Here is a 12141-nt window from a genome sequence, read left to right on the forward strand (position 1 = left end):
TCGTCTTTACAATAAATCAAAAAATTAGCTGGGTGTGGTGGCGCATGCCTATAGTTCCAGCTACTTGGAAGGTTGAAACAGAAGGATCGCCTGAGCCCAGCAGGTAGAGGTGTGGTAGTCATGAGTGTGCCATTGCACTCCAGCCTGGGCAACAGAGTGAGGCTCCAACTCAAAAAAATAAAAAACAAAAAAATAACATAGTTGCCAAAATTTGGAAGCAAACAAGATGTTCCTCAGTAGATTAATGGATAAACTATGTTACATCCAGACAATGGAATATTAGTCAGTACTAAAAAAGAACTTATCATGCTATGAAAAGACTTGGCAGAACCTTAATTGTATATTACTAACTAAAAGAAGCCACTCTTAAAAAGGTTGCACACTATATGAGTCCTACTATGATGTTCTAGAAAATGCCAGAACTATGGAGACTAAAAAGATCAGCTGTTGCTAGGGCTGGAGGGAGGAAGGAATGAACAGGTGGAGCACAGATGATTTTTAGGGCAGGGAAGCTATTCTGTAGGATACTACAATGGTGAGCACATGTCATTATACATTTGTCAAACTCACAGAATGTATAATACCAAGAGTGAACTCTAATGTAAACTATGGACTTTGAGCGATAATGTTTGTCAGTGCAGGTTCACTGATTAAAACAACAGTTAACTCTGGTGACAGGTCTCATTAGTGGGAGAGGGTGTGCAAGTCTGGGGACAGCAACTACATGTGAACTCTGTACTCTCCACTCAGTTTTGCTGTGAACCTAAAACTGCTCTAAAACACAAAGTTGCTAATAAAAAAAAAAAATGCCTTTGGATTCCAAAAAAAAGTTCATTATGTAAAAACCTGTAAAAAATTGCTTTCTAAGTTGGGCATGGAAGCACATGCCTGTAGTTCCAGGTACTTGGAAGGTTGAGGCGGAAGGATCTCCTGAGCCCAGCAGGTCGAAGCTGCAGTGGCTGTGAGTGTGCTAATGCACTCCAGCCTAGGCAACAGAATGAGACTCCAACTCAAAAAAAAAAAAAAAAAAAAGCTTTCTTCTAAGTCTGTAAAACTTCTATGACCTTTTCACTTTTTAGATAGCTTAAATTTTTACATAATAAGACCTGAGATTATTTAGTACAAACTGTCCCTTAGTAGCACCTGAGGTCCTCCAACAGTGCTAAGAGAAGCAGCACTCCAGGCCTCCTGGCATTACACCCATAAGTTCCCTTTTCTTGTTAATAGTCAAAGAAATTCTTCATGGCAAGACAAAGACCAATTCAGCAGCAGGATTTCTGTCCTTCTCCAAGTAACCAGGATAAAGTTATTTTTTACTTTTAAATTTTTCTTAAGACAGGGTCTCACTCTGTTGCCCATGGTGGAATACAGTGGGTGAAGTCATAGTTCACTGCAGCCTCAAATTCCTGGATTCAAGCGATCCTCCCATTTCAGTCTCCTGAGTAGCTGGGACTACAGGCATGTGCCACCACGTATGCCCAGCTAATTTTTAATTCTGGTAGAGATAGAGTCTTGTATGTTGCCCAAGCTAATAACACTTATTTTACTGCAAAATCTGTCCCACTCTCTGAGTAGAAATGCCTCCAGTGTCATTTCTGGTTTGTGTCCTCCAAGACTTACAAGCCACAGGCCTCTCTGCTCCTGGGCGGTGCTCGCAGCTGCTCTTCATTCTGCTTTAAAGCCAACACAGACAAACCCTGGACTTGTGAACCTGAAAACTGCTCTAAAATCGTAAACTTGGTATTCTAATGACTTCACTGCCAACAATCTCTTCCTTTTTCATTTCTCAGCTTTTATTTATTTATTTTTTTGAGTTGAAGTCTCACTCTGTTGTCCAGGCTGGAGTGCAGTGGCACACTCATGGCCACCGTAGCCTTGACCTGCTGCCTCAGCTTTCCAAGTAGCGGAACTAGAGGAGCACGCCACCATACCCAGCTAATTTTTTTATTTATTGTAGAGATGAGGTCTCGCCAAGTTGTCCAGGTTGGTCTTGAACCCGTGGGCTCAGGCAATCCTCTCACCTTGGCCTCCCTAAGTGCTGAGATTATTATAGGCATGAGCCACCGCACCCGGCCTATTTCTCTGCTTAAATTCCAAAACAAAAACAAATGTGCCCAGACTAGACCTCACATGAGTGTGCATTCAATTTCCTGTATTCACTATTGCACAAAATCAGGGACTCCAATGAGAACTGTGAACCCAAGCCCAGGGCCGCTGAAAGTCATCTAGAATCCTCCGCCTTTCCACACATTTACTTTCTTTTTTTTTTTTTTTGAGTTGGAGTCTCACTCTGTCGCCCAGACTGGAGTGCAGTGGCTGCTCCCGGCCACCGCAGCCTCGACCTGCTGGGCTCCGGCGATCCTTCCACCTCAGCCTTCCAAGTAGCCGGAATTACAGGCGTGTGCTACCAACGCCCAACTGATTTTTTGATTTATTGTAGAGATGAGGTCTCGCTGCCCAGGCGGTTCTCGAACCCGCGGGCTCAGGCAATCCACTCACCTCAGCCTCCCAAAGGCGCGGGATTACAGGCTGAGCCACCGAGCCCGGCTACACACATTTACTTTCTTTGCTCATGGGACAGGGCCAGGCTAGTCCCAATTGCAGTCTTGCCCAGACCCTAGCTCATCTTTACACTTCCATTCTTGCACGCGGAACCCATTTTTACTCTTTATGGCCTCCCTCACTCCTCTCCTTCCCTTCCCCACCTCCTCTCACACCACCCCTGCCATTGAGTTCCCACCAGACAGTCCTCCAAAGCCACTGGCGGTCACTTTCCCAGTTGTCACACTCCTCCATCCAGCACTGGTCTCTGGTACACTTGCTTGGCCTTTCCACCTCTTCCCACGAACCAATGGCTTCCCCTCTCTACCTCCAACCTCTGGTGCCTCTTCACTGTATCTAGATTAGAACTGTCCTAAAACATAGATCTGATGGCATCTCTCCCGGATCGACCCTTGTCTAATATTCAAGGCCTCGCAGATCTGTCCCTATGCAGTTTCCCAATCTACTTTCCATCTCTTCTCTGTGTTGTTCTTCCTGGCTCACCTGAGCTTCTTTTTCCTCAAGCCCTCTTCCTTCATCCAAAAGCTGGTTTAAGTTGGCATGAAAGATATAGCTGTGTTTAGTGAAGCTCTCTATTCTTCCCTTAACTGTAAAGGGTCACAGCTGGCTAGGTGTGGTGGCTCACGTCTATAATCCAGCACTTTGGGAGGACAAGGCAGGAGAATTGCTTGAGCCAGAAGTTCAAGACCAGTCTAGGCAACATAGCAAGACCTCATCTTTACAAAAATAAAATAATTAGCTGGGTAAGGTAGTGCATGCTTGTAGCCCCAGCTACTTGGGAGGCTGAGGTGGAAGGATTGACTGAGCCCAGGAGTTCAAGACTGTGGTGAGCCATGATGGTGCCACTGCACTGCAACCTAGATGACAGAGTGTGACTCAGACTCAAAAAAAAAAAGAAATAAAAATAAAGGGCCAGAGTTCTTACACAGAATCTCCTTCAGGACACATATAGATATGCATACATGCAAATCTAAAAGAATTACCTCTAAACCCAGAGCCAAATGGGATTTTTGGTCTCTGTGGCTATAAAATTAATGTTTCTTTCTTCTGAGAAAGAAATTCCTTATACCTTGCTTTAAAATAAATTAACATTCATGACACCAACTCAGGTATGGTGGGTTCTCTATTCTCCATGTGCCAACATTAACTGAAAAGTACATTTTCTATGATGCTGGAAACACATGATCCTTTTCACAAATTCCAGATGCTTCGTTCCTGGTGATTAGTCCCTCATTCTTCACAGGACTACCAGGAAGATCACATGCAGCTACAGACATGAACACATTCTAAAAACAACTACTATATACAAGACATGTTCTTAGTTGCATATTATTGTACCTTTGTTGGGAGGGTATTTCGGCTTTTTTCCACCACCAACTAAAGCTAAATAGTTGCAGCGAAACAGCATTTCAACATGGCCAACTCCTCCTTCAAGAAATTCTGAAATGATAGTTGTAAAAAACAATTTTTTAAAGTTAATATGTATATTTTTCAATAAAAAAGAAAAGAAAAAGTTAAGACATGTAACACTCAGCATTTATTTTTCTTTCTTTTCTTTTAAGAGATGAGATCTTCCTATGTACCCAGGCTGGAATGCAGTGGCTATTCACAGGTGCAACCACAGATGTACACTACAGCCTCAAACTCCTGAGCTCAAGCGATCCTCCTGCCTCAGTCTCCTAAGAAGCTGGGATAATAGGGCTCATTTTTAAGCAAATAAAGGAATTCTTACTCCAACTACCATCGGAAATGAGAATAGTGCCTGGCTAATAAAAATAGCCACCGATGAGGCGGGGTCGGTGGCTCAGCCTGTAATCCCACGCCTTTGGGAGGCTGAGGTGAGTGGATTGACTGAGCCCACGGGTTCGAGACCCGCCTGGGCAGCGAGACCTCATCTCTACAATAAATCAAAAAATCAGCCAGGCGTGGTAGCGCACACCTGTAGTTCCGGCTACTTGGAAGGCTGAGGCAGAAGGATGGCCGGAGCCCAGCAGGTCGAGGCTGCGGTGGCCGGGAGCGGCCACTGCACTCCAGTCTGGGCGACAGAGTGAGACTCCAACTCAAAAAAAACAAAAAACAAAAAAAAACAAAAAACAAAAAAAAACAGCCACTGATGGACTTCTCTCAGCACACTGTCATCACAAACAGTGTTTCATTAATGCCAAGCACACAGAACCCTAAGTAGCCAACTTTGCAAAATGTATGAAATATCTAAGTTCAAATTGTAAGATATGGCAAAACCTGTAAACTCTGAGAAAACAAACTCAAAAGATTTCATACAAAAACTGAGTTCTTTTTATCATTAAAAACACCTTTTCTGTCCAGGTGTGATGGGTCATGCTGATAATCCCAGCACTTTGGGAGGCCGAGGTGAGAGTACTGTCTGAACCCGCGGGTTCAAGACCAGCCTGGGCAAACTGGCGAGACCTCATCTCTACAATAAGTAAAAAAATTAGCCAGACGTGGTGGCACATGTCTGTAGTTTCAGCAACTTGGAAGGCTGAGGTTGAAGGATCACCTGAGCTGAGCAGGTCGAGGCTGTGGTGGCCGTAAGCATACCACTGCACTCCAGTCTGGGTGACAGGCTGTGAGACTCCAACTCAAAAAAAAAACAAAACAAAAACAAAAAAAACACCACTTCTTCCACTGAGTTTTGAAATGCTCAAATATGTTCATGAATTATGTAAGAGGAAAATCTTCATAGCTTTCCAGATGTCCTCCAGGACAAAAAGATGACCAATGCTATCCCTGGTAAGCTACCTGAGAGAGACCACTAATGAGAAATTCCCATGTCCTGGACGGTTCATGTAACACAGCAGGACTGCCCCACCAGTTTTCTGGTCTGTAATGACCATGTGTTCTACTTCTCCAGTCATAACTGCACAAAATGACTCTGAAGTTTACCAGCTCACTCTATGATATACCTAAAATTTAAGGCCTAGTAGCAACCCTAGAAAGGACTAAATATTAAATATTATCCACAATAAAAACAACTTTTTCTTACAATTTCTTATGTATAGCTACACAAAACCTACAAAGTAATTCTGGCTTTAACAGGATGTGGCCACGGTCCAAATCATGACAATGGCTCATGTGGAGACAGCTCCCTTTATCTGTACAAGTCCACAGCTTCTTTACCCCCACAGCACAGGACATGAGCCCCAGCAACTAAGCCCATTACTCTTGTTTCCATGAACTGCATCTCATGCAGTAGGAAAATTAACTGCTGCTTAATGCTTGGTTTTTAACTTAGAATGACTTATAATAGGCCAGAGCTTAAAGGGAAGGACTCCTAATAACCTTCAGCATAACAAATGCTGATCATTCAATGATGGAAGGAACTTCTTCAGCCAACATTTCTTGGGAAATCAGATATCCACAAAAGAATAGCAAGTGGGGTCTTTATCTTATGCCATATACAAAAATTAATTCAAAATGGACAGAAGCCCTAAAAATAAGATCCAAAACTATAAAACTTCAAAAGAAAACAAAGGGCAAATCTTCATGACACTGCATTTGGCAATGATTCCTTAGCTATGACACCAAAAGCACAAACAAAAAAATCAGCCAGGTGTGGTGGTGCATGCCTGTAGTTCCAGCAACTTGGAAGGCTGAGGCTGAATGCAAGAAAGCAAAAATAGACAAATGGACTATATCAAACATAAAAACTGTGTACCAAAGGACACAATCAACAATGAAAAGCAACCTAAAGGAATGGCAGAAAATATCTAAAAACTATATATCTGATAAGTAGATAATATCCAGAATACATAAAGACCTTTTCCAACTCAAAAATTTAAAAAAAAATCAAATAACCTAAATTAGGCCAGGGATAGTGGCTCATGCCTGTAATCCCAGAACTTTGTGGAGGATGAGGCAGGAGGATCACTTAAGGTCAGGAGTTTGACACCAGCCTGGGCAATATAGCGAAACCCCATCTCTACAAAAAATAAAAAATTAGGCAGGATGGCACATGCCTATAATCTTGCCCTAGCTACTTAGGAGACTGAGGCGGGAAGATTGCTTGAGCCCAGAAGTTCAGGGTTACAGTGAGCTATGATCATGCCACTGCCCTCCAGTCTGGGTGACAAAGCAAGATTCTGTCTTTTAAAAACGAAACAAATACCAGATTTAAAAACTGGCAAAGGATTTGAATATATGTTCTTCCAAAGATGATTCAAGAACTGTCAACAAGCACATAAAAAGATATTCAGCATCATTAGTCATTGGAGAAACACAAATCAAACCCACGACGTGATCACCTCATACCATTAGAATGGCTAATATATCTTTTTCAAAAAGCAAAAAACAAGTGCTGGTGAAGATGTGAAGAAACTGGAACCTTTGAGCACTGTTTGGTACAGTTGTTATAAAAAACTGTATGGCAGAGGTCCTCAGAAAATTAGCCAACTGCCTAAGCATTTCAAAGTGCTAGGATTACAGGTGTGAGCCACTGTGCCCAGCCTTGAAAGCAGGGTCCCTGAAGAGATATCTGCATACCCATGTTCATGACAGCATTATTCACAATAGCTAGGATGAAGAAGCAATCCAAGTATACACTGATGAATGAATGAACACAAAATGTGGTACATACATGTAATGGAATATTATTCAGCTTTAAAAAGGCAGAAATTCTGACATATGCTACAAAACAGATAAACCTAGATGATATTATGCTAAGTGAAACAAACCAGTTACAAAAAGACAAATACTATCACTGCATTTATAGGAAGTCCCTAAAGTGGCCAAATTCAAGGAGACAGAAAAGTAGCATGGTGGTTATCAGGGGTTAGCGGGAGGGAGTCATTTAAGAAAATAGAATTTTGGTTTTACAAGATGAAAACTTTTTAGAGGTCTGTTTAACAACAATGTGAATATACTTAACACTACTGATTTATAAACTTTAAATGTTTAAGATGATGAATTTTATGTTCCATGTTTTGTTTTTTTTTTTTAGTTGGAATCTCACTTTTTGTTGCCCAGGCTGGAGTGCAGTGACACGCTCAGGGCCACCGCAGCCTCGACCTGCTGGGCTTATGATTTATTGTAGAGATGAGGTCTCACCAAGTTGTCTAGGCTGGTCTTGAACCCCCGGGCTCAGGCAATCCTCTGGCCTTGGTCTCCCAAAGTGCTGGGAGCTACCGCGCCCAGCCTGTTTTTTGTTTTTTACCATAATTGGGGGCAAAAAAAAAAAGGCTAGGAGCAGTGGCTCATACTTGCAATCTCAAGGCTTTGGGAGACTGAGGTGAGAGAACTGCTTGAGTCCAGGAGTTCAAGACCAGCCTGGACAACACAGTAGGACCTCCATCTCTACAAAAAACTTTAAAATATTAACTGGGCATGGTGGCACATGCCTGTAGTCCCAGCTACTTGGGAGGCTGAGGTGGAAGGATCGCCTGAACCTAGGAGGTCGAAGCTGCAGAGCTGTGATCGTGCCACTGCATCACTCCAGTCTGAGTGATAAAGACTCCAATTTAGAAAAAAAAAAGAAAGAAAGAAAAGAGAAGAAAAACAACAACAAAAAATGCTGCCATTCAAGAACTTCTTTGCTCCAGACCATTAGAAGTATAACAATCTCCAGCCAGGCACAGTGGCTCACGCCTGCAATCCCAGAACTTTGGGAGGCCAAGGGAGGATTGCTTGAGCCCTGGAGTTAGACACCAGCTTAAGCAACACAGTGAGACCTCATCTCCACAAAAATTAGCTAGAGTCGTGATATGTGTCTATAGTCTCAGCTACTTCAGAGGTTGAGGTAGGAGGATCCCAAGGAGGTTAAGGCTGCAGTGAGCCAGGAATCCACCACTGCATTTCTGTCTGGGTGACAGAGTCAGTGCTCAAAAAAATTAATTAAAATAAAACTGAGCCAGGCATGGTGGTATGTGCCTGTAGTCCCAGCTACTCTGGAGGCCAAGGTAGGAGAATCACTTGAGTCCAGCCTGGGCACTATAGCAAGATCATTTAATTAAAACAAATTAAATAAAATAAACCTGAAGTACTTCCATGAAGAAACTGCCATCAATTTTTGCTAAAAGTTGATTATAATCTGTTTTAAGGCTAGGCATTGTGGCTCATACCTATAATCCCAGCACTTTGGGAGGCAGAGGCAAGAGGATTGTCTGAGCCCAGGGGTTCGAGACCAGCCTGGGCAACTCGGCAAGACCCCATCTCTACAATAAATCAAAAAATTAGCCAAGCACGGTGGTACATGCCTATAGTTCCAGTTACTTGGCAGGCTGAGGCAGAAGGATCGCCTGAGCACACAGCATGCCACTGCAGTCCAGCCTGGGTGACAGAGTGAGACTCCAACTCAAAAAAAAAAAACTGTCTTACACAGGCTGAGCCACTGAGCCCGGTCTTAAAATATTTTAATGTTATAATTTAAATTATACAGGCTATGATTTTCCTCTAAGCCTCTTTCTAACAAAAAACCACTATTTTCTAAAAAACACAGGCTGAATGCAGTGGCTCCCTGTAATCTCAGTGCTTTGTGAGGCTGAGGCAGGAAGATCATTTGAGGCCAGAATTCAAGACTAGCCTGGGTAACACAGTGAGACCCCCATCGCTACAAAATAAAAAAATAAAAATTAGCTGGGTGTGGTGACGGCACACGCCTATAGTTCTAGCTGCTCTGGAGGCTGAGGCAGGAGAACACTTAAGACCAGGAGATAAAGGTTTCAGTGATCTATGATCACGCCACTGAATTCCAGCCTGGGTGACAGTGAAACGCTGTTTCAAAAAAAAAAAAAAAGAAGAAAATAAAAACAAAAATCAAAACCACAACTAATTAACTAATATTTAGGTTTACCTTTATGCCTATTTCTGGTAGACTTGAATGCAATTTAGAAAAATATCAATGTCAAGTCATAAAGATTTGAGAGTTAAGAATTGACAAACAAGTGCAGTAAGTCACCAGCATAAACTGTATGGTCTCTGGGTTTTAACTGTGGAAAGAAAAAGAGGAAAGCATATTCTTCAGAATCAAGTGCAGAGGCAGAGAAAGGGAAGTTAAAGCCCTTTCTGGGATGAGCAGAAGTAAACAAAGGTGAGACTCCAAAGTAACCAAAGGTGAGAAGACTTTTAAACCCTCATCTCCTGCAGCTGAAAAGTGGAGAGGTTCTCTTCCCAGAAGGACCAGGGTTGCATTCAGAGCCTCCCATGTTCCAGGCCCCCAGTGGCTAGTATTGCAATATTACAAAGGACATTGCTTGCTTACAAAAAAAGCAGAAGATCTGCCCAAGGGTGCCAAGGACGTCAGTATCCACATCTCTAAAAGTGACTGGGGTCTCGGCCTGTCTATAACAGCATACTAAAACTGCACACATAGATTGAACAGGACATAAAACAGGCTCCCACTAAATATCAACTGATTAAAACTTCACATCAAATGCATTGGCTCAAGCCTGTAATCCCAGCACTTTGGGAGGCAGAGGCAAGAGGACTGCCTGAGTCCAGGGTTTGAGACCAGCCTGGGCAACTTGGCAAGACCGCGAATGTACAATAAATCAAAAACTTAGCCAGGTTTGGTGGTGCGTGCCTGTAGTTCCAGCTACTTGGAAAGCTGAGGCAGAAGGATCACCTAAGCCCAGCAGGTTGAGGCTGTGGTGACCATGAGTGTACCACTGCATTCCAGCCTGGGCAACGGGGAGACTCCAACTCAAAAATGAATGAATGAATGAATAAATTAAAAAACTTCAGACACATGCCGGGCGTGTTGGCTCATGGCTATAATCCCAGCACTGCGGGAGGCAGAGACCAGAAGATTGCCTAAATTCAGGGGTTTGAGATTAGCCTTAGCAACATGGTGAGATCTCATCCTCACAGTAAATCAAAATAGAAAAAAAATTAGCTGGGCATGGTGGTGCATGCCTGTGGTTCCAGCTACTTGAAAGGCTGAGCCCAGCAGGTCGAGGCTGTGAGTATGCCACTGCACTTCAGCTTGGGTGACAGAGTGAGACTCTGACTAAAAAAAATAAATAGGCCAGATGTGGTGGCTCAAGCCCATAATCCCAGCACTTCGGGAGGTCGAGGTGAGAGGATTTCCTGAGCCCAGGGGTTTGAGACAAGTCTGGACAACTTGGTGAGACCTTGTCTCTACAATATATCAAAAAATTAGCTGGGTGTGGTAGTGAGTGCCTATAGTGCCGGTCACTTGGATTAGGTGGAAGGATCGCCTGAGTCTAGTAGGTCGACACTGGGGTGGCAGTAAAAATGCCACTGCACTCCTGTCTGGGCGACAGAGTGTGACTCTGACTCAAAAAGTAAATAAATAAATAAATACATAAATACATAAATCTTCAGACACATATCAATACTTGACAGGCATAAACTCTCCCAATAGACCCTAACCCAAAAGATGAGAAACTAAAAGAAAAGGCGGAAAAGAGATGTTTGCATGTTGGAATAACTCCCATTCTAGTGGGCAATCACTGTTTTGCCTGCTGCTGCTATAGCAGCATACTCAATGAACCTGTTTTTCTACTACCAAAAAAAAAAAAAAAAAAAAAGCCTCCCATTCCACTAAGAGAAAAAACAAATCACTTTATACAAATGGGTGAAACACAACCATTCTGGCACTTGAGGGTAATAGTTTGGAATACCAGTTTCCCTACCTTTGCATCTTTGTCTCTGTCCTGCAATCCCTGCTTCCTTCTTTCCTATTTTTGTGCAGTTTGTTTGTTTGTTTGTTTTTTGAGTTGGAGTCTCACTCCGTTGCCCAGACTTGAGTGCAGTGGCCACTCCTGGCCACCGCAGCCTCGACCTGCTGGGCTCCAGTGATCCTTCCGCCTCAGCCTTCCGAGTAGCTGGAACTACAGGCACGCGCTACCACGCCTGGCTGATTTTTTGATTTATTGTAGAGATGAGGTCTCGCCAGGTTGCCCAGGCGGGTCTCGAACCCGCCGGCTCAGGCAATCCACTCACCTCAGCCTCCCAAAGTGCTGGGATTACAGGCTGAGCCACCGAGCCTGGCTAGTTTTTGTTTTTTGAGACAAGGTCTCACTCTGTTGTCCAGGCTAGAGTGCAGTGGCATGATCACAGTTCACCACAGCTTCGACCTTTTAGGCTCAAGCAGTCCTCCCACCTTAGCCTCCCGAGTAGCTGGGACTACAGGTGCAGGTTACCATACCCAGTTAATTTTTCTATTTTTTGTAGTGATGAGCACTCATTGTGTTGCCAAGGCTGATCTTGAACTCCTGGGCTCAAGTGATTCTCCTCCCTCAGTCTCCCAAAGTGTTGGGATTATAGGCATGAGCCACTGTGTCCAGCCTTTTGTGGAAGTTTCTTTTTTTTGAGGGGGTTGGGTTAGGATCTCATTCTGTCACCCAGGCTGGAGTGCATCCTTCTACCTCAGCCTTCCAAGTAGCTGAACACAACACCACCCTCCCTCTCTCTCTCCTTTAAAGAGAGGAGGTCATGCCAAGTTGGCCAAGCTGGTCTTGAACCCCGGGGCTCAGGCAATCACCTCACCTTTGCCTCCCAAAGTGCTAGGATTACAGATGTGAGCCACCATGACCAGTCTGTGAAGTTTTTTTTTTGGAGTTGGAGTCTCACTCTGTCACCCAGGCTGGAGTGTAGTGGCTT

The 12141-nt window shown here is 43.6% G+C and overlaps 1 protein-coding gene across 2 annotated transcripts in view; it reads right to left on the minus strand.

Moving 5' to 3' along the window:
* WDR45B (WD repeat domain 45B) overlaps window positions 1-12141 on the minus strand; it is a 38074-nt gene that overhangs the window by 15138 nt on the left and 10795 nt on the right. For both annotated transcript variants that reach the window (XM_008052122.2, XM_008052123.1), the window contains one exon: window positions 3901-4002. In XM_008052122.2, coding sequence (XP_008050313.1) covers window positions 3901-4002 — 102 coding nt within the window. The remainder of the gene's footprint in view (window positions 1-3900; window positions 4003-12141) is intronic.

This window comes from Carlito syrichta, unplaced genomic scaffold (genome assembly GCF_000164805.1).
Source record: "Carlito syrichta isolate Samal-C Ts95f unplaced genomic scaffold, Tarsius_syrichta-2.0.1 Scaffold257243, whole genome shotgun sequence".
In the NCBI taxonomy this organism is placed as follows: Eukaryota; Metazoa; Chordata; class Mammalia; order Primates; family Tarsiidae; genus Carlito; species Carlito syrichta.